We start from the raw sequence: 23318 nt of genomic DNA on the forward strand, positions 1-23318 counted from the left end.
TGCAAATTGTAACACTCCAAAATCTTACAACTACAGACTATTTACTGTTAAAAGAACATAAGGGATGTGAACATTCCCCAGGAATGGGTTGTTTTAATTTGTCTCATTTCTCTCAGACTGTTCAAGTTCAGTTGGACAATATCCACCATATCATAGATACGTTTTCACAAATACCTAAGGTGCCTAACTGGTTTTCTTGGTTTCACTGGAGATGGCTGGTAATTACAGGTATGCTTTGGTTATGTAACTATACTACTATTATGTTAATGTGTGTGCACAATTTAATTAGTAGTTTAAAACCTATACATGCTGAAGTTACTCTACAAGAAGATATGTCAAAGAAATAATCAATCTTCCCATGTTTTCTTCTGCCTGCTACTTCTATAGCTTTTCTTCTTCCTTCCTAATTACAACCCTTAAATAGAATTCGTGCCTCATATCAAATTTACTGAGTATCATAATTCTTCCAAGTGGTAAAGATACCTCAGGACAAAGGCTGGGCATAGAAGCCACAGGGCATAAATATGCAAAGAAGTAAAAAGCTAACTTTTTCAAACAATAAGGCTTCTCTCTCACTTACCAACTTCACATTTCCCTGTATGGCCCCGGAAGATGACTGGTTAGCCAGAGACGGGTAAGATTCCTCAAGGGAGGAACAACCTAAGACAGGCACAGTCGCAGGGGGGCCATCAGGTGAGAAATTGGGGATCAACAGAGGTGAGGCTTAGAACCTCACCCCCCCGTTCTGAGAGAAATCTTCTGCATACGTGGATGTTTTATTGCCCTGGTCTAGCTTGGATTAACACATAGTCTACAGGCACACACCTGATCATCTACATGTGCTCTCTTACAACACTAAACTATGTTTTCTACCTTTATCTTGTATCTACCTACCACTTCAGCATTTTATTAAAAATAATAATAATAAAGAGAGAAATGTGGTATCCACATATAAATCAAGTATAAAAACCAAATGAGTATTCATATTTGAACTGACTGTTTATAGTTCATAATGCATGAGCAAAACCGAAAGTTTCTGTGATGACTGCCCTTGTACTGTTCACTATGTAACTTATTCATTATGTAAGAATTTGTTCTACATGTAAAAACTTGTTTGTTATGCCTCAGAAGATTGGAGACTGACAAAAATTAGGCTTGGGGTGGAATAATGATTGTGCATTGAGAATTGACTCCCCTATACAGAATTTTATTGTCGTTAACAACCATTTGATCAATAAATATGAGAGATGCCCTCACAAAAAAAAAAAAAAAAAAAGCACAAACTTCCAATGGTAAAATAAATTAGTAACCGGGATGTAATGTAGAGCATAAGGAATATAGTCAAGATATTGTAACAGCCTGATAGGGTGATAGCTGGAACCTAGAATTATGTATATAAATGTTCTACCACTGTGTTGTACACTTGAAACTCATGTAATGTAATACTGTGTGTCAACTACCCTTCAATAAAAAATAATTATTAAAAAAAAAAAAAAAAAAATCAAATGAGTATTCATATTTGAACTGACTGTTTATAGTTCATAATGCATGAGCAAAACCGAAAGTTTCTATGATGACTGCCCTTGTACTGTTCACCATGTAAGTTATTCACTATGTAAGAATTTGTTCTCCATGTAAGAACTTGTTCGTTATGCTTCAGAAGATTGGAGACTGACGAAAATTAGGCTTGGGGTGGATTAATGATTGTGCATTGAGCATTGACTCCCCTATACAGAATTTTATTGTTGTTAACAACCATTTGATCAATAAATATGAGAGATGCCCTCACAAAAAAAAAAAAAAAGTACACACTTCCAATGGTAAAATAAATAAGTAACTGGGATGTAATGTATAGCATAAGGAATATAGTCAACATATTGTAACAACTTGGTATGGTGATAGCTGGTACCTAGAATTATCATGTATATAAATATTGAATCACTGTGTTGTACACCTGAAACTAATGTAATGTAATACTGTGTGTCAACTACCCTTCAATAAAAAATAATTATCTACCAAAAAAAAATAAAATAAAAAAATAAAAAATAAAAAAGTGAAACCGATCAGGCTATCAACAGACATCTCAACAGAAATCTTACAGGCCAGAGGGAGTGGCATGATATATTTAATTCAATGAAGCAGAAGGGCCTCGAACCAACAATACTCTTCTGGACAAGATTATCGTTTAAATTTGAAGGAGGGATTAAACATATTTCCAGATAAGCAAAAGCTGAGAGAATTTAGTTCCCACAAACCATCTCTACAATATATTTTGACTGCTATAGATGGAGGTGGTCCTAAGGCTAAATAGCTGTCACAGGAGGAAATAAAACCACAGTAAAGAAAGTAGACCAATTAATTACTAAGCAGAAGCAAAATCAAATCAACTACCCCAACATCAGTCAAGGGACACACACAGAGTACAGAATATGATACCTAATAAAGAATGGAGAAGGAGGAAAAGAAAAAGAACATTTAGTTGTGTAATAGTATATTAAGTGAGTTAAGTTACACTGTTAGATAGTAAAGAATTTACCCTTGAACCTTTGGTAACCACGAACCTAAAGTCTGCAGTGGCAATAAGTACATACCTATCGATAATCAATCTACATGTAACTGCTCTGAATGCACCAATCAAAAGACACAGAGTCACTGAATGGATAAAAAAACAAAATTCGCCTATGTGCTGCCTAAAAGAGACTCACTTCAAACCCAAAGACATACACATACTAAAAGTGAAGGGATGGAAAAAGATATCTCATGCAACTAATAAGGATAAAAAAGCAGCAGTTGCAGTACTTGTATCAGACAAAATAGACTTCAAAACAAAGAATGCAACAAGAGACAAAGAAGGACATTACATAATGATAAAGGGGTCAGTCCGACAAGAGAACATAACCATTATAAATATCTATGCACTCAACATAGGAGCACTGACATATGTGAAACAAATACTAACAGAAATAAAGGGGGAAATAGAATGCAATGCATTCATTTTAGGAGACTTCAACACACAACTCATTTCAAAGGACAGACCAACCAGAAAATAACTAAGGAGACAGAGGCACTGAACAACACATTAGAACAGATGAACCTAACAGATAGCTACAGAACAATCCACTCAAAAACAGCAGGATACACATTCTTCTCAAGTGCATACAGAACATTTTCAAGAATAGATCATATACTAGGCCACAAAAAGAGCCTCAGTAAATTCAGAAAGATTGAAATTGTACCAGTCAGTTCTCAGACGACAAAGGTATGAAACTAGAAATAAATTATGCAAAGAAAACAAAAAAGCCCACAAGCACACAGAGGCTTAACAGCATGCTCCTCAATAATCAATGGATCAATGACCAAATAAAAACAGAGGTCAAGCAATATATGGAGACAAATGACAACAATAACTCAACACACAAAATCTGTGGGATGCAGAGAAGGCCACGCTAAGAGGGAAGTATATTTCAATACAGGCTTATCTCAAGAAAGAACAACAATCCCATATGAACACTCAAAATTCACAATTAAGGAAACTTGAAAATGAAGAACAAATGAGGCCCAAAGTCTCTACAAAAGGAAACATCAATAAAGCTTAGAGGAGAAGTAAATAAAATCAAGAAGAATAAAACAATAGAAAGAATCAATGAAAACCAGGAGCCGGTTCTTTAACAAAATAGATAAACCCCTAGCCAGATTTATCAAGAAAAAAAGAGTCTACACACAGAAACAGAATTAGAAATTTGAAAGGAAAAATCACTACAAACACCACAGAAATACAAAGAATTAGTAGAGAATACTATGAAAAATTATATGCTAACAAACTGGATAACCTAGAATAAATGGACTTTCTAGAAAAATACAACCCTCTAAAAGTGATCCAGGAAGAAAGAGAAAAATCTGAACAGACCAATTTCAGCAACAAAATAGAATTGGTAATCAAAAAACTACCTAAGAACAAAATTCCTGGACCAGATGGCTTCACCACAGAATTTTATGAAACATTTAGTGAAGACCTAATACCCTCCTTAAAGTTTTCCAAAAACTAGAAGAGGCAACACTTCCAAACTCATTCTATGAGGACATCACGGTAATACCAAACCAGATGAAAAAAACACACAGAAAAAAAAATTACCAACCAATATCCCTGAAGAACATAGATGCAAAAATATTCAACAAAATATTAGCAAACCAAATTCAAAAAAACCATCTATCATGATCAAGTAGGATTTATTCCAAGGATGCAAGGATGGTACAATATTAAAAAATCCATCAACATCATCTACCACATCAACAAAAAGAGGGACAAAAACCACATGATCATCTCCATAGATGCTGAAAAAGCATTTGACCAAATTCAACATCCATTCATGATAAAAACTCTCAACAACAATGGGTATAGAGGCCAAGTACCTCAATATAATAAAGGCCATATTGACAAATCCACAGCCAACATCATATGAAACAGCAAAAAGCTGAAAGCTTTTCCTTTACGACTGGGAACAAGACAAGGATGACCACTCTCCCCACTTTTATTCAACCTAGTTCTGGAGGTCCTAGCCACAGCAAGCAGAAAACACAAAGAAATGAAAGGCATCCAGATTGGTAAGAAAGAAGTCAAACTGTCACTGTTTTCAGATGACATGATATTGTACATAAAAAACCCCAAAGAATACACCCCAAACCTCTAGAACTAATAGGTGATTTCAGCAAAGTTGCAGGATACAAAATCAATACACAGAAATCTGTTGCATTCCTATACACTAATGATGAACTAGCAGAAAGAGAAATTGGGAAAACAATTGCATTCACAATTGCACCATAAAGAATAAAATACCTAGGAATAAACCTAGCCAAGGAACTGAAAGACCTATACCCTGAAAGCTATAAGATACTCATCGGTGAAATTAAAGATACCAATAAATGGAAATGCATCCTATGCTCATGGATAGGAAGAATTAATATTGTCAAAATGGCCATCCTGTCTAAAGCAATCTAAAGATTCAATGCAATTTCTATCAAAATAAAAATGCATTCTTCAACAAAGTAGAGCAAATAGTTCTAAAATTCATATGGAACCACAAAAGACACCGAATAGCCAACACAATCCTAAGAAGGAAGAATAAAGCTGAGGGAATTAAGCCCCCTAACTTCAAGCTCTACTACAAAGCCACAGTAATCAAGACAATTTGGTACTGGCACAAGAACAGACCAATAGGTCAATGGAACAGAATAGAGAGCCCAGATATAAACCCAAGCGTAAATGGTCAATTAATATACCATAAATAAGTAATGGACATACATCCATGGGGAAATGACAGCCTCATCAACAGCTGGTGTTGGCAAAACTGGACAGCTAGATGCAAGAGAATGAAACTGGTTTATTGTTTAACCTCATACACCAAAGTAAACTCAAAATGGATCAAAGACTTCAATGTAAGTCATGAAACCATAAAACTCTCAGAAGAAAACATAAGCAAAAATCTCTTGAATATAAACATGAGCAACTTTTTCCTGAAGGCATCTCCTCAGGCAAGGGAAACAAAAGCAAAAATGATCAAATGGGACAACATCAAACTAAAAATCTTCTGTACAGCAAAGGACACCATCAGTAGAACAAAAAGACATCCTACAGTATGGGAGAATATATTTGTAAATGATATATTCAATAAGTGTTAACACCCAAAATATATAAAGAACCCACACACCTCAACACTCAAAACACAAATAACCCAATTAAAAAATGGGTGGAGGATATGAACAGACTCTTCAAAGAAGTTCAGAATGGCCAAAAGGCACATGAAAAGATGCTCCACATAGCTAATTATCAGGGAAATGCAAATTAAAACCACAATGAGATAACACCTCATACCAGTAAGGATGGCCAACATCGAAAAGACTAGGAACAATAAATGCTGGTGAGGATGCAGAGAAAGGGGAACCCTCCTACACTGCTGGTGGGAATGTAAGCTGGTTCAACCACTGTGGAAAGCAATATTGAGGTTCCACAAAAAACTAAAAATAGAAATACCATTTGACCCAAGAATTCCACTCCTAGGAATTTACCCAAAGAAAGCAAGATTTCAGATTCAAAAAGACATATGCACCCCTATGTTTATTGCAGCACTATTTATAATAGCCAAGAAATGGAAGCAACCTAAGTGTCCAGTAGATGAATGGATAAAGAAGATGTGGTACATTCACACGGTGGAATATTATGCAGTCATAAGAAGAAAACAAATCCTATGATTTACAACAACACGGATGGAAGTAGAGGGTACTATGCTCAACGAAATAAGCCAGGCAGAGAAAGACAAGTACCAAATGATTTCCCTCATTTGTGGAGTATAATAACAAAGCAAAACTGAAGGAACAAAACAGCAGCAGATTCACAGATTCTAAGAAGGGACTAGCAGTTACCAGAGGGGAGGGTTGGGGAAGGTGACTGGGGAGGGATGAAGAATGGGATTGAGGAGTATTATGATTGGTACACTTAGTGTGGCAGAGGTCACAGGGAAGACAGTGTAGCACAGAAATGACAAGTAGTGACTCTGGCATTTTACTACAGTGATGGACAGTGACTTCAGTGGAGTATGTGGGGGTCTTGATATTATGGGTGAATTTAGTAACCACAATGTTTTTCCTGTGAAACCTTCACAAGAGTGTACATCAATGATACCTTAATTTTTTTAAAATGTGTTACACACAATAAATAAATAAATAAATATGAAATAAAAAGGGCCAATGCTAGTCCTGTCTGAATCTCTAACTATACTCAAAATTATGTTGGCTTATCCACCAACCCAAGACACTATAAATGCAATAAGTAGAACTATAAAACTCTTACAAGAGAACACAAGTGTAAGTCTTCATAGATTAGACTATTTTATTTGACAGATAACAAAAGAAAAAATAGATAAACTGGACTTCATCAAAATTAAAAATACTTGTGCTTTAGCATGGGAAGATGGCAGCGTGAATAGTTCAGAGGAAATCTCCTCCCCCAAAACATAAATATTTATGAAAATACAATAAATACAACTATTCCTAAAAGAGACACCAGTGGATGCAGTACAACAGCCAGGATACATCTACATCTGTGAGAACTCAGCATCACATGAAGCGGGTAAGATACAAGCCGTGACCAGGCGGGACCCGAACGCTCCCCCCACCCCAAAACCCGGTGGGAAGAAAGGAGTTGGAATGGGGAGGGAGTGAAAGCCCAGGACTGCTAAACAACCAGCTCTGGAAATTCGCACCCGGAATGCAGAGACAAGGTGCACGGGGTGCTGGATATTAGAGAAAAGGAAAAGCAAAACCTGTGGGCAGGTCCCCACAACCGGCGCCCCTGAGAAAAAAGAAAAGCGAGTGCTTTCTGCAAGTCTTAAAGACACAAGGACCCCATTGCTGGACGAAGTTGTCGCGGCACACATAGACAGCGGCTAGGAATCTCGGGGAACCTTAGGCACCCTAAACCCTGGGGAGGCAGTGCAGCTCTGAAGCCCCTGATGACACTAAGCATCCTGCCAGTCGTTCCTCCAACTGGCGCGGACCCCGACACACCAGCCCAGTAGCGGGAGAGTGGCACCGCGTGCCGGGGATGGCAGCACCAGAAGGGACCAAGAGCAGATCCGTGCGCCAACGGAACCAGAGGAGACCAGGAGAGGCTTGTGCGAACCCGCAGTGGCGCGACCGAACGGCCCGGGCACGGCTTGCGTGCACCGGCGGCAGGGGAGCCAGAGGAGCCCAGTAGAGGCCCGTGCACACCGGCAGCAGAGCCAGAGGGAGCAGGTGTGCTCCCAGCAACTGACTGGAATCCCAGCCCAAGGCACAGCCGCCCAGGCCAGACCCAAAGGCCACTGCTGGCACAGAGCTGCCTGGCAGGGTCACCGCTAGCACAGAGGAGCGCACCTGGCGTGCCTGCCACTCCCCGCAGGGCTCCGCGCTGCTCTGATGGACACCCACCCACAGCAGCTTAGGGGACTAACCTGGTGGCTGCTTCAGGAGTGCGGGTAACTGTCACAGGCAGCGGAGAAGGGCAAGGCATCCAGCAAGCAGGAAAGGACTTTCTTCTCCCAGTTGACATACCCGCAACCTGCCTACAGCCACTGCTATCACCATGAAAAGGCAAAAAAATTTGGTCCAGTCCAAGATACTTCAAACAACACCTGAGAAAGGATCTACAGAGGCAGACCTAACCAGTCTCCCTGAAAAAGAATTCAAAATAAAAATCATAAACATGCTGACAGAGCTGCAGAGAAATACACAAGAGCTAACGCATGAAGTCTGGAGGGACAGTAAAGACGTCCGGAGGCAGATTACAGATATCCGGAAGGATATTACGGAAGTGAAACAAACTCTGGAAGGATTTATAAGCAGAATGGATAAGATGCAAGAGACCATTGATGGAATAGAATCCAGAGAACAGGAACACATAGAAGCTGATGCAGAGAGAGATAAAAGGATCTCCAGGAATGAAACAAAATTAAGAGAACTGTGTGACCAATCCAAAAGGAACAATATCCACATTATAGGGGTAACAGAGGAAGAAGAAAGAGAAAAAGGGATAGAAAGTGTCTTTGAAGAAATAATTGCTGAGAACTTCCCCAAAGTGGGGGAGGAAATAGTTGCTCAGACTACGAAGGTACACAGAACTCCCGAGAGACGGGATCCAAAGAGGACAACACCAAGACACATAACAATTAAAATGGCAAAGATCAAGGACAGAGTATTAAAGGTAGCCAGAGAGAGAAAAAAAGGTCACCAACAAAGCAAACCCCATCAGGCTATCATCAGAATTCTCAACAGAAACCTTACAGGCCAGAAGAGAATGGCACGATATATTTAATGCAATGAAACAGAAGGGCCTTGAACCAAGGATACACTATCCAGCATGATAATCATTTAAATATGAAGGATGTATTAAACAATTCCCAGACAAGCAAAAGTTGAGGGAATTTGCCTCCCACAAACCACCTCTACAGGGTATCTTAGAGGGACTGCTCTAGATGGGAGCACTCCTAAAAAGAGCACAGAACAAAACACACAACATATGAAGAATGGAGGAGGAGGAAAAAGAAGGAAAAGAAATAATCATCAGACTGTGTTTATAACAGCTCAATAAGCGAGTGAGGTCAGGCAGTAAGGTAGTAAACAAGCTAACCTTGAACCTTTGGTAACCACAAATCTAAAGCCTGCAATGGCAATAAGTACATATCTTTCAATAATCATCCTAAATGTAAATGGACTGAATACACCAATCAAAAGACACAGAGTAATAGAATGGATAAGAAAGCAAGACCCATCTATATGCTGCTTACAAGAGACTCACCTCAAACCCAAAGACATGCACAGATTAAAAGTCAAGGGATGGAGAAAGATATTTCATGCAAACAACAGAGAGAAAAGAGCAGGTGTTGCAATATTAGTATCAGACAAAATAGACGTCAAAATAAAGAAAGTAACAAGAGATAAAGAAGGACATTACATAATGATAAAGAGCTCAGTCCAACAAGAGGATATAACCATTATAAACATATATGTACCCAATAGAGGAGCACCAATATATGTGAAACAAATACTAACAGAACTACAGGAGGAAATAGAATGCAATGCATTCATTTTGGGAGACTTTAACACAACACTCACTCCAAAGGACAGATCCACCAGACAGAAAATAAGTAAGGTCACAGAGGCACTGAACAACACACTAGAACAGATGGACCTAATAGACATCTATAGAACTCTACATCCAAAAGCAACAGGATACACATTCTTCTCAAGTCCACATGGAACATTCTCCAGAATAGACCACATACGAGGACAAAAAGAACCTCAGTAAATTCCAAAAGATTGAAATCCTACCAACCAACTTTTCAGACCACAAAGGTATAAAACTAGAAATAAATTGTACCAAGAAAGCAAAGAGGGTCACAAACACATGGAGGCTTAACAACATGCTCCTGAATAATCAATGGATCAATGACCAAATTAAAATGGAGATCCAGCAATATATGGAAACAAATGACAACAACAACACAAAGCCCCAACTTCTGTGGGATGCAGCAAAAGCAGTCTTAAGAGGAAAGTATATAGCAATCCAGGCATATTTAAAGAAGGAGGAACAATCCCAAATGAATAGTCTAATGTCACAATTATCGAAATTGGAAAAAGAAGAACAAATGAGGCCTAAGGTCAGCAGACAGAGGGACATAATAAAGATCAGAGAAGAAATAAATAAAATTGAGAAGAATAAAACAATAGAAAAAAATCAATGAAACCAAGAGCTGGTTCTTCGAGAAAATAAACAAAATAGATAAGCCTCTAGCCAGACTTATTAAGAGAAAAAGAGAGTCAACACAAATCAACAGAATCAGAAATGAGAAAGGAAAAATCACGACGGACCCCACAGAAATACAAAGAATTATTAGAGAATACTATGAAAATCTATATGCTAACAACCTGGAAAACCTAGGAGAAATGGACAACTTCCTAGAAAAATACCACCTTCCAAGACTGACCCAGAAAGAAACAGAAAATCTAAACAGACCAATTACCAGCAACGAAATTGAATCCATAATGAAAAAACTACCCAAGAACAAAACCCCCGGGCCAGATGGATTTACCTCGGAATTTTATCAGACATACAGAGAAGACATAACACCCATTCTCCTTAAAGTTTTCCAAAAAATAAAAGAGGAGGGAATACTCCCAAACTCATTCTATGAAGCCAACATCACACTAATACCAAAACCAGGCAAAGACCCCACCAGAAAGAAAACTACAGACCAATATCCCTGATGAACGTAGATGCAAAAATACTCAACAAAGTATTAGCAAACCAAATTCAAAAATACATCAAGAGGATCATACACCATGACCAAGTGGGATTCATCCCAGGGATGCAAGGATGGTACAACATTCGAAAATCCATCAAAATCATCCACCACATCAACAAAAAGAAGGACAAAAACCACATGATCATCTCCATAGATGCTGAGAAAGCATTTGACAAAATTCAACATCCGTTCATGATAAAAACTCTCAACAAAATGGGCATAGAGGGCAAGTACCTCAACATAATAAAGGCCATATATGATAAACCCACAGCTAACATCATACTGAACAGCGAGAGGCTGAAACCTTTTCGTCTGAGATCGCGAACAAGACAGGGATGCCCACTCTCCCCACTGTTATTCAACGTGGTACTGGAGGTCCTAGCCACGGCAATCAGACAAAACAAAGAAATACAAAGAATCCAGATTGGTAAAGAAGAAGTCAAACTGTCACTATTTGCAAATGACATGATATTGCAAAAAGAGAGTTTTTATCATAAAAAACCCTAAAGACTCCACTGCAAATCTACTAGAACTAATATCAGAATTCAGCAAAGTTGCAGGATACAAAATTAACACACAGAAATCAGTAGCTTTCCTATACACTAACAATGAACTAATAGAAAGAGAAATCAGGAAAACAATTCCATTCACAATAGCATCAAAAAGAATAAAATACCTAGGAATAAACCTAGCCAAGGAAGTGAAAGACCTATACCCTGAAAACTACAAGACACTCTTAAGAGAAATTAAAGAGGACACTAACAAATGGAAACTCATCCCATGCTCCTGGCTAGGAAGAATTAATATCGTCAAAATGGCCATCCTGTCCAAAGCAATATACAGATTCGATGCAATCCCTATCAAATTACCAACAGCATTCTTCAATGAACTGGAACCAATAGTTCAAAAATTCATATGGAACCATCAAAGACCCCGAATAGCCAAAGAAATCCTGAGAAGGAAGAATAAAGTGGGGGGGATTTCGCTCCCCAACTTCAAGCTCTACTACAAAGCCATAGTAATCAAGACAATTTGGTACTGGCACAAGAACAGAGCCACAGACCAGTGGAACAGAATAGAGACTCCAGGCATTAACCCAAACATACATGGCCAATTCATATACGATAAAGGATCCATGGACATACAATGGGGAAATGACAGTCTCTTCAACAGATGGTGCTGGCAAAACTGGACAGCTACATGTAAGAGAATGAAACTGGATCATTGTCTAACCCCATGCACAAAAGTAAACTCCAAATGGACCAAAGACCTGAATGTAAGTCATGAAACCATAAAACTCTTAGAAAAAAACATAGGCAAAAATCTCATGGACATAAACATGAGTGACTTCTTCATGAACATATCTCCCCGGGCAAGGGAAACAAAGGCAAAAGTGAACAAGTGGGACTATATCAAGCTAAAAAGCTTCTGTACAGCAAAGGACACCATCAACAGAACAAAAAGGTATCCTACAGTATGCGAGAACATATTCATAAATGACAGATCCGATAAAGGATTGACATCCAAAATATATAAAGAGCTCACACACCTCAACAAACAAAAAGCAAATAATCCAATTTAAAAAATGGGCAGAGGAGCTGAATAGACAGTTCTCTAAAGAAGAAATCCAGATGGCCGACAGGCACATGAAAAGATGCTACACATCGCTAATCATCAGAGAAATTCAAATTAAAACCACAATGAGATATCACCTCACACCAGTAAGGATTGCCATCATCGAAAAGACAAACAACAACCAATGTTGGCGAGGGTGTGGACAAAGGGGAACCCTCCTACACTGCTGGTGGGAATGTAAATTAGTTCAACCATTGTGGAAAGCACTATGGAGGCTCCTCAAAATGCTCAAAATAGAAATACCATTTGACCCAGGAATTCTACTTCTAGGAATTTACCCTAAGAATGCAGCACTCCAGTTTGAAAAAGACAGATGCACCCCTATGTTTATCGCTGCAGTATTTACAATAACCAAGATATGGAAGCAACCTAAATGTCCATCAGTAGATGAATGGATATAGAAGATGTGGTACATATACACAATGGAATATTACTCAGCCATAAGAAAAAACAGATCCTACCATTCGCAACAACATGGATGGAGCTAGAGGATATTATGCTCAGTGAAATAAGCCAGGTGGAGAAAGACAAGTACCAAATGATTTCACTCACATGTGGAGTATAAGAACAAAGGAAAACTGAAGGAACAAAACAGCAGCAGAATCACAGAACTCAAGAATGGACTAATAGTTACCAAAAGGAAAGGGACTGGAGAAGATGGGAGGGAAGGGAAGGATAAGGGTGGGGAAAAAGAAAGGGCATTATGATTAGCATGTATAGTGCGTGGGGGGTATGGGGAGGACTGTGCAACAGAGAAGACAAGTAGTGATTTCACAGCATCTTCCTACGCAGATGGACAGTGACTGTGAAGGGGTATGTGGGGGGGACTTGGTGAAGGGGGGAGCCTAGTAAACATAATGTTCTTCATGTAATTGTAGATTAGTGATACCAAAATAAAAAAAAATATTTGTGCTTTAAAGGATACTATCAGGAAATTGAAAAGACAATCCCAATGGGATATTTACAAATCATGTATCTGATAAAAGCCTACTATTCAGAATATGTAAAAAATTACAACCAGACAATAAAGTAACCCTATTTAAGAAATGTTAACAGACATTTCTGCAAAAAAGATACACAAACAGACAATAAGCACATGAAAAGATGCTCAGCATCACTAATCATTAAGAAAATACAAATGAAACCACAATGAGATACCACTTCATACCCATCAGAGTGGCTATAATGAAAGAAACTGGTAATAACAATTGTTGGTGAGGATGTGGAGAAATTGGAAATTTTACATACTCTTGATGGGAATGTAAAATGTTGCTGCCATTTTGGAAGTTTGGCAGTTCCTCAGAAGGTTAAACAGAGTTACCGTATGACCTGCCAATTCCACTCATAGGTATATATATCCAAGAGAACTGAAAACATGTCCACACAAAAACTTGTACATGATATGTTCACAGCAGCATTATTCTTAACAGTCCCCAAAGTAGAAATAACCCAAATGTCCACAAAATAATAAATGGATAAATAGAAGTGACATATCCATACAATGGAATATTATTCAGCAATAAAAAGGAATGACATAGTGACTGATGTTACAATATGGATGAACTCTGGAAACATTATGCTAAGCAAAAATATGAAATGTCTAGAATAACCAAATTCATAAAGACAGAAAATATATTGGTGGTTTCCAGGAACTAAGGGGAGGAAGAAACCAGGAGTGACCATAAATGGGTATAAGGTTACTTTTGGGGAAATGAAATGTTCTGGAATTAGACAGTGGTAATGGTCACAAAACTTTGTATATATACTAAAAACCACTGAATTGTACATTTTAAAAGGTGAATATTATGGTTTATGAATTATACCTTAACAAAACAAAAAGAAAACTAATGTAGATTTTAAAGAATTGCGATATGACTAAATTAGGCTAAAAATGAAATCCAGTCAGGGACTTTAATATCTCCAGTACCTTTTATCATATACTGTAATCATATTAAGACACGAAAAACATAAGATGAACCACTAATTTAGTAGTAACTTTTAAGCAAAGAAATTTTCTTGTTCAGTAACCAATAATCATATATTCATCCATATAGTTCCACACTATATTCTTTTTTCAGAATTACAATGAATATTTTAAAATAAACCTTTACATCTGAGTTAAAGGTTCTTTAAATCACTTTCAGCCATAGCAGCTTTGTACATCCTCATGGTGATAGGTTACATACCACTCTCCTTAGAATCTGTGTTTTTCACCTTAAACTTTTGTACCACTTTTAGGACCAACAGCAAGATGAACTGAAGAATACTGGTGTTTTACCTGTATTTTACATTTGATTATTGCTTTTTATTTCAACGACTCATGCCATTCCATAAGTTAATCAACTTGAATGTCTATGGGAAGCTTTTGGGAAACAGAAGTTTGCATCTGAATGACAGCTTTTCAAAATGCAAAGATCAGTTATAACAATCCTTGCTTTTAAATTCTAGACATTAATCTGAGAAATATGTCAATTACCACTACCTTTGACTTCACTGTTAGAAAACTTCGGGAAATATTTAAATTTCAAATAAATTATAAAATTAACTCAACTTGTTACAACTAATTCAACTGAGGTAACAAGTAGATGAACAGACTGTGTAGCTAAATTTGCACATATCCAGGCATTGGCAACCACCAGTCAGTCTCAGCTCTATATGGTGGCTGGCAAGTTTCTTCTGACATTAATTGTAAGACATACTCTGGCTTCAAAGAAAATGAAGATATAAAAAAGATGCAAATGAAAAGCTGAGAAAATAAATAAATTTACAACCAGAACTTATTGTTTTGCTCCTTAATCTCTGTCATCCCTCAACTCTAGGTTCTGAGATCATATGTGACTATAGAGCTACTCTCTATAATGAATGTAAAAATGGTCTTTTCTCATTTATGAACTTACAGAGAGCAATGCTGATATATCATTAACCATTAATGGAAAAGGACCAAGAAGAATTTGTAACATATCATGCAGAGAGTTAATGGGAGGAACATAAATGATCTGCACATTATTCTATAGAAAAAAACCTGGAAACTTCACACAAAGATTAAAAATTCAAAACTCATAGAACTAGGATTCCAAATCTTTCCTTTATGTACACTTGTAGCAACTGTATTAATAGAGTCAAGACAAATAAGACAGTCAAGAATATTTCCTTTCTGGACTGTTTTCATTCAACTATGTTCACGAATTTTTTAAGTGTTTGATCTAAAAAACGGGAGAAAGAACATCTAGCTCTTTTCACTTAGCAGATTCACAGCACAAATGTAACTAAACAGTTGAAGCAACCATGGAATAAACCACATTGAAGAAATGTGCTCTATCTGAGCATTTTATACACTATTGGTGGGAGTATAAATTGCTACAATCATTCCGGAAAGCAATTTGGCAATATGTAGTGAGACCTTTAAAAACATCCATACCCTTTGACTCAAGAGTTCTAAGTCTGGGAATCTATTTTAAAGAAATCATCTGAAACATGCACAGGGATCATCTTCTAAACACTACTTACCATAGTGAAAAATAGGGAACAATCTAGTATGCCCATCAACAGGGAAATGATTAAAAATTGTGGTACATACATAAGACATAGAGTATTATGTAGTTATTTTAGAATATTTGCCAAGAAAGCCTTTTCACATTTTTTGTTCCTGATGGTGGTTTTTAAAAAATTTTTAAGTACTCATTATGAAAGAAAAAAATTTTAAATACAAAGGAAAATGGAAATTCTCTCGTTATTTATACTCTTTTCACCAACTCCTAAAGTTAACTAACTATTGTTGAGCTTTTATGTAGATTTAGTTTCTAGGCATACACAAATTTATCTAACAAACATTTACATATAGGTAATCCTTTGTTTTGTTTTTAAACACAAGTGAGGCCATCCTATGCTTGCTGTTCCTCAACTTGCGTCTTACACTTATTTTGGCTATTGTTCTGTATCAGCATATGTAGATCTATCTTACTCATTTAACATGATGTTTCAATATATATATATATCAGGTCCTACACTGAGAGATATTTAGGTTAATTAGACTTTTCTGCTTATAAACAATGCTATAACTAATATACTTGGATATATAACATTATGTACTATAAATTTTGTGACTATAAAATTGGTGATTAGTATATATGAACATACTAGTTCCTAAGATATGATTTCAACATTTTAGCCATTCAAAGTTATTGCTAAATCACCTACCAAAAATATTGTACTGATACCCTCCTCCCTACCTCTCCAAACCATTCAAAATACTGGATATTACCAGCTTTTAAATCTCTGCCAATATGGAAGATAAATATTTTATTTGCCTATCTATAATTATAATACAGTTAAACCACTTTTCTGCTGCATAGTTTACATTTTTCTTAGAGGCTTATACGATACCTTGGTATAATCAGGAAATCAGCCCCCTATCACATGAATTTCAGTTTTGATGTTATCTTTTAACAGTGTTCAGAATATTTTTTACTGTCTAGCAAATTTCTCTGTTCTTCCCATTCAGGCTCCTGGGTTTTATATGTATGCTTTGAAAGTCCTCCTATCTCAAACATTTTTAAAAGTACATGTATTCTTCTACTCTTTTTACTGTTATTGAGGGCTTTCAAAAACTGTAAATCAAAATGTAGAAATATAGTTATTTACATAGTTGGGGCTCAACTAGGTAAATAAACAGAAAAATGCTTCAAAGAAATAAAGCACTGACAATGATTAGCTGAATGGTAAGATTATATGGACTTTCTTTTCTGTGATTTCCAAATTTTCTTCAATGAGTACACATTACTTTCATAATCAGGAGAAAAGAAAATTTCTTAAAATCATCATATTTTAAAACTTTCTTAAGTTTTTTATGGTACTGGCTTCAGTTCTCAATCAAGTAATACTTGAGTACCTAACCTAAATTGAGTTTAATATTAGAGTAAAGCTTTGCATTTTCTTTTAACTCCACTGACATGGATGGCACAACATGAAAAAAATCTTAAATTGCTAAATGGGGGTCTGCAAGGATTATGGCTGCATTGGGGAAGTTAATTCTAATAATCACAATAATAGTTCACCTATTAGGTACTTACTGTGTGCCAAGGGCTTACATATATTAGCTACTCATTTATTCTTCACAACATCTTTATGAGATAGGTACTATTATAATCTCCATTTCACAGACTTGGAATCTAAGGCAGAGAGAGGGTAAGTTATTTGCACAAATGATGAAAACTATTAAAAGTGGCAGAGCCAGGACTGGAATTCAAAGGGTCTGGCTTCAGAATCCCTGTTCTTAATTTCTGAACTAAAATGCTACTTAAAATATTAACAGAAAAAGTGGGAAGCTACTTCTGACAACCTAGAAAGTGTTAAAGAATAAAACTAAGCTACAAAAGGGCTTGAGAGTAGATTCATTGAAAGAATTTTTTAAAAGGGGTTCTATGGGAAACATGATATGCCTTTACTTTTTTAAATTAAGGTATCATTGATATACATTCTTATGAAAGTTTCACATGAAAAACATTGTGGTTACTACATTCACCCATATTATCAAGTCCCTCCTGTACCCCATTGAAATAAATCACTGTCCATCAGTGTAGTAAGATGCCAGAGTCACTACTTGTCTTTTCTGTGCTACACTGTCTTCCCTGTGACCCCCCTATGCCATGTATACCAATCATAATACCCCTCAATCCCCTGCTCCCTCCTTCCCCACATATTTTTCTGTAGCTCTGTGAGATGTTTATGATTTTTATTTTGAAATCTCTTTCAGGAAGATTGATAAGTTCAGTTTCACTTGGCCCTTTTTCTGGTGTTTGTGGGATTTGGTTTCAACCAGGTTCCTTTGACATTTCATATTTGTAGTTGGTGCCTTCTAGGGCCCAGAAACTCTACTCTCTGGAGCTGCCCAGCCCCTGGAGCGATGGTGGGGGTCACAGGTGAGGAGCGCTGGTGCCTGGCAGGAGGAAAGAGCTCTTTCCTGTTTTCTGGCTGCAGTACCTGACTCCACTACCAGGGCCAGTGGGCTGAGTGCACAGGGAGAAGCCTCTATGCTTTGCACTTGTAGCTGCCATAGGCGGGGCTGCCCTCTGGCTGTCCTGGGACAATGGCGGGTTTGTGAGCTGGTGCCGGCTGGGAGGAAGGACAGCAGGCTGCATACTGCGGTGGAGGTCCTCATAGCAGCATAGTCAACCAAGTGGATACAGTGCCTGAAGCTACTGAAAGATCCCAACCTGCTAGGCAGAGTGCACCTGGACAATTTTGTCCACCTGTCCTTTCTCCTGAGCAGCAAGCTCTGTGCGATCTTTGCCCTTTTAGCAGCCCTCTTACTGTTAGGAAGTCTCTCAAACTGCCTGCCTTTCTTTTGTCCCAGAGCAGCTGGTTGTGGATACATGTTTTCCATAAGCATCTGGAAACTGTCTCTCCAAGTATTCTGCCTATCTTAGCTTCCCAACCCCACTAACCTCCAAAGCACCATATAATGTAGGTTCATGCTCCCACAGTAGATCTCCAGGGCTGGGTGTTCAGCAGTCCTAGGCCTCCACTCCCTCCCGGCTCTATTTCTCTTCCTCCCTCGGGTGAGCTGGGGTGGGGGAAGGGCTTGGGTCCCTCCAGATCACAGCTTTGGTACTTTACCCTTTTCCTTGAGGTTTGCTGTTTTCCCCAGGTGTAGGCAGTCTGCTGCAGCCTTCTTTCCTGTTGCTCTTTCAGGATTAGATGTATTTGCTATATTTTCATATTATATGTGGTTTTAGGAGAAGGTTTCTGTCTCACCTCTCACGCTGCCATCTTTAATCCCATCTTCGATAATGCCTTTTATACATCTCTAGCTTCAGAGATTTGAGAAAAAACTTCAGAAGGAAACTTTTTCTCCCTATTTAGGAGGCATCTTTAAGCTAAATCTCCAAGCTGTTTCTAAAATATAATGCCAGTGCACTGCCTCAAGAGAACAGTCCTCTGAAGCGCTGAATAATAACAATTACTTTTCTTAAACTGTTGGTAACATTAAATTATCTTAAGAGTAAAGCTAAAAGTTGTGGCAGATACCTATGATATCCCCAGTCAATCACTTGTTCTTTGCCTTTTTGTTTGACAAAAACTGCTGGATCTTTCAAAATGTGCACATTATTCTCCCATAATGCCATGGGATGTGGTCATTACATCATCTCCAACATGTTACTTTCCCCCAAAAAGTTAGTGTACTTTGGACATTATATTTCTAAGCCAATTTTTAGTGCTTTCTGTGAAGTTGGAAGTCAAATAATAGGTAAACAAATGTGAAACTTTTTATTTCTCACAGAATAAATGGGGAACTTTTTAGAATAAACCCTTGTGACTCTAAGTTCCCCATGTACTAGTGATTATAATTCCGTGTCTCCTTCGCTAGCTTTGCCTTTCTCAATATTACTGCCTCAAAGGGCCCTTCAAGCATCTTTGAGACAAAAATATTTTCAACTTGCTATTTTTTTTTAAAATAAAAGATTAAAAGTAATACTTGACCATAAAAATATAGGCACAAACATAAAGGGAGACATGTAAGATATTTCTGTAAACCAGCCTTGTCCTTTGATAGTACTCAAAAGCTTTTCTGCATATAAATGGCCAAATTGGACTAGTAGCATCTCTGAGAAAAAGCTTTTAAATTGGCAGCAATTTTTAAGAAATAACAGAGCTTACTAGAGATGAATGGCCATAGATTGCCAGCAATTAGAGCCACAAGCTTGAAACTGAGGAGCTCACTACAATCTAATTTTGATGTTATGACTGCTTTCTAAGGATTGACTATATAAACTGGCCACAATTTTCTGATTTTCTAACCTGTAAAATGGGGATTAAAATAATTGTTCACTACTGCTGTAAAAAAATCATGACATTTCTATTAGGAACTACTAGGGCACTTACAAAAAAAAGAACTTCTTGGGTTAATTTATGAACATAATATGTGTGGAAAAAATAATATAAGTAATGAGTGATTTCTATCTATTGATAGCACATGTTAAATTTCAAATTTATCACGGATGTGACCCACAGGGAAATGATAGAATAGCTCCAAAGACAGAGTGGGGACCTAGGAAAAGGTTAGCTGAAGGTTATATAATAAGGGCTGAACTAGCTCTTTATTTACATGGACTTTTTAATCTCTCACTATTGCCCAACCTCTAAGAGCCCTTACTTGCCAGAGGTGAAAATAGGTGAATCTTAGAAAAGCGGTTGGTTACTGTGGAACTTTTTAGGTGCTACTTTTAGAGGAAGGAAAAATGGAGAGCTAAGACACCAAGGAAGATCACAAATGGGTACAATAAATATTTTTAGAGATTTGGAATAACAAAATAAAACTTATACTTACAGCTTGAGATTCACGAGCTTTAGGAAACATTTTAGCAACATTGAGCCCATCAATGACAATATCAAAAGGAGGACAGGATCTTACAAAGTTCTGAAATCTCTTAAGTTCCTAAAAAATAAAGATAAAATATTAATAAGAACTTAGTAAGGACTTTATTATAAACATACTGTTATGACTTTTATTATTGTTCTGTTAAGTCAAAATATTCATCCCTTAAACACACACACACACACACACACACATACACACAAAGACACTTTGAAAATGAAATCTGAAAAGACCAGCAAACAGATGAAACATCATGTAATGATCCAATACATCTTATAATCTTAGAGTCCTTTACACTTCACAAAGTACTTGCTGATGGTATTTCATCTGTAACCAGCTATTTAGTCTACTAAACTGACACACATGGTAGTCATGAGAATGAAATGTCAAAATCTATATATCCTGCTCTGTAAGTCAAAGAGAAATAAACCGCAGATATGCCAGTTTCCCAGCACAACGGTGTTGAAAGAACAACTGTAATGTCTAGCTCCCTTTTTGTCATCAAAAGGCTTTTGTTTACTTATGGCTATCTTGAAGAGTTGAAGATTCATCCATTCATTCAACAAATATTACTTGAGCATCTACTATGCATCTAGCAGTTACAAAAGAGACACAACCTTGACTTAAAGGAGTTTGCATTTTAGTGAGAAAAGACACAAAAGAAACCAAGTAAGTAAATTAAATTACATTAAATGTCAAGTGTGATGAGGGCTATGAAGGAAAGAAAAGGGGGAAAGGGAGTTCCACTTATGATAATAATGGAATAGTCTGTATAGAACTACAAGACAATATAAATTCTATACTAAAAAAACTAGTTGAAGGTCCTAGAGAATAACCAAAAGCAGGCAGACATTGGAGGAAACACAACATTTGAAAGAAGGTTTGGTGGTTTTCAAGCATGTCTGAAAATTCTTTGACACTACTCCCCCCTTAAGAGGTGGAGTCCAATTCCCTCCACTTGAATATGGGCTATCCTTTGTGACTGCCTCAATGAATGAATGTGGCAGAAGTGACAATATGTGACTTCTGGGGCTAGGTAATAAAAGGCAATATAGCTTCCATCTGGCTCTCCTCTCAGGAAGTCTGTTCTTGGAATTGAACCATTATTAAAAAGCCCAGACAGAGGCCATGTGTAAGTCTTCTACCGGAAAGTCCAACTGAGTACTGGCCAGCATTAGCCATCAGACCTATGAAAGTGAAGATTTCAAGATGACCTCAGCCCCAATCTGTACAACAGTAGAAGACCCCAGCAAGAATCACATACTAAATCTAGTCAAACCCTAGAAACATCAGATAATAATAAGAGTAATGTTTATTAGTGACTGTCATATATTAGTGACTGTTTCTGTTTAATGACACATCATTTGGAATGTTATTTTATTTGCCCATAGATAATCAGAAAATGAGGGGATTGTAACAGGCAAAATTTGCCTGTATAGTTTTTTGCCAGAGGGCACTCTTCAGTCAGCATGGTTAGCAAGGGAAGCTAGAAATCAAGCAGAAAGCTGTAAACTTACTAGTTTGAAAAATCAGAAGACAGAGTTTGGGGCTTGCCAGAGAAGGTAGAAAGTGAAACAGGAAATGCTGGAAAGGAGGGAACCACAAGAATCTGTGCATAATGCTGCCCAAATCCTTGGCTAGCTCTTGATATGTACTTGCATGAAGGAGACTCCAAGCAGCCCAGCAAAAAAGCAGCAGATGAAAGACTTGGAAGACCCGAACACAGATTTCAGTTACTATACATTCCAAGGATGCCAAAGCCTGGAGTCTGAGTCTAACCATGTTTAACACCTTGTAAAGCAAAAAATTAATCATCTCCAGAAGAAAACAGAACCCAGAGCCTTCACTGAGTGTCCCTTACAATCTCCAATATATAATTAAAAAATTGAAAATATGAGAAGAAATGGGAAATGTGACCCACAGTCAAGGGAAAAGGAAGTCAACAGAAATCAATCCAAGGTTCAGATGGAGTTAGCCAGCAAGAACTTTAAAGTAGCTGTTATAGATATATTCATTAATTTAAAGAAAATATAATGAATACAAAGAAAGCAAAACACAAAAAAAGGAAAATATGAAAATGAACATTCTAGAACCAAAGAGCAGAAATGTGAAATAAATATTCAGAAGGTAGACACAATAGCAGATTACAGATGACAGAAGTTGGAGTCAGTGAACATGAATGATGGAGCAACAGAAATTAATTATTCAATCTGAAGAAAAAAAACATTGAGAGAAAAAGATAAACAAAGCCTTAGTACTTGTGGAACAATATCAAGTAGACTAACGTTTGTTAGAGTCCAGAAGAAGAAGATAGAAAAAAAAATTTATAGACCCAAGAAGCAAAGCAAATTCAAAGTAGGACAAATCAAAGATACAGATATGGTATACGTGACAACAATAGCACAAAGGCCAGGAAATGGTAAATAGAATTCTACTACTGCAAGATTCCTATACTTTATGTGAAATGGTACAAC

General features: G+C 37.3%; 1 protein-coding gene across 2 annotated transcripts in view; it reads right to left on the reverse strand.

Annotated features, from left to right (window-relative positions):
* Positions 1-23318, reverse strand: part of PRORP (protein only RNase P catalytic subunit) — a 160241-nt gene that overhangs the window by 88549 nt on the left and 48374 nt on the right. The window contains exon 6 of one of the 2 annotated variants that reach the window (XM_036881371.2): positions 20797-20904. The exons of the other annotated variant lie outside the window; for it this stretch is intronic. Within the exon in view, the coding sequence (XP_036737266.1) occupies positions 20797-20904 (108 nt within the window). The remainder of the gene's footprint in view (positions 1-20796; positions 20905-23318) is intronic. 2 annotated transcript variants of the gene reach the window in all.

The sequence above is a fragment of the Manis pentadactyla genome, chromosome 11, assembly GCF_030020395.1.
Source record: "Manis pentadactyla isolate mManPen7 chromosome 11, mManPen7.hap1, whole genome shotgun sequence".
NCBI lineage: Eukaryota > Metazoa > Chordata > Mammalia > Pholidota > Manidae > Manis > Manis pentadactyla.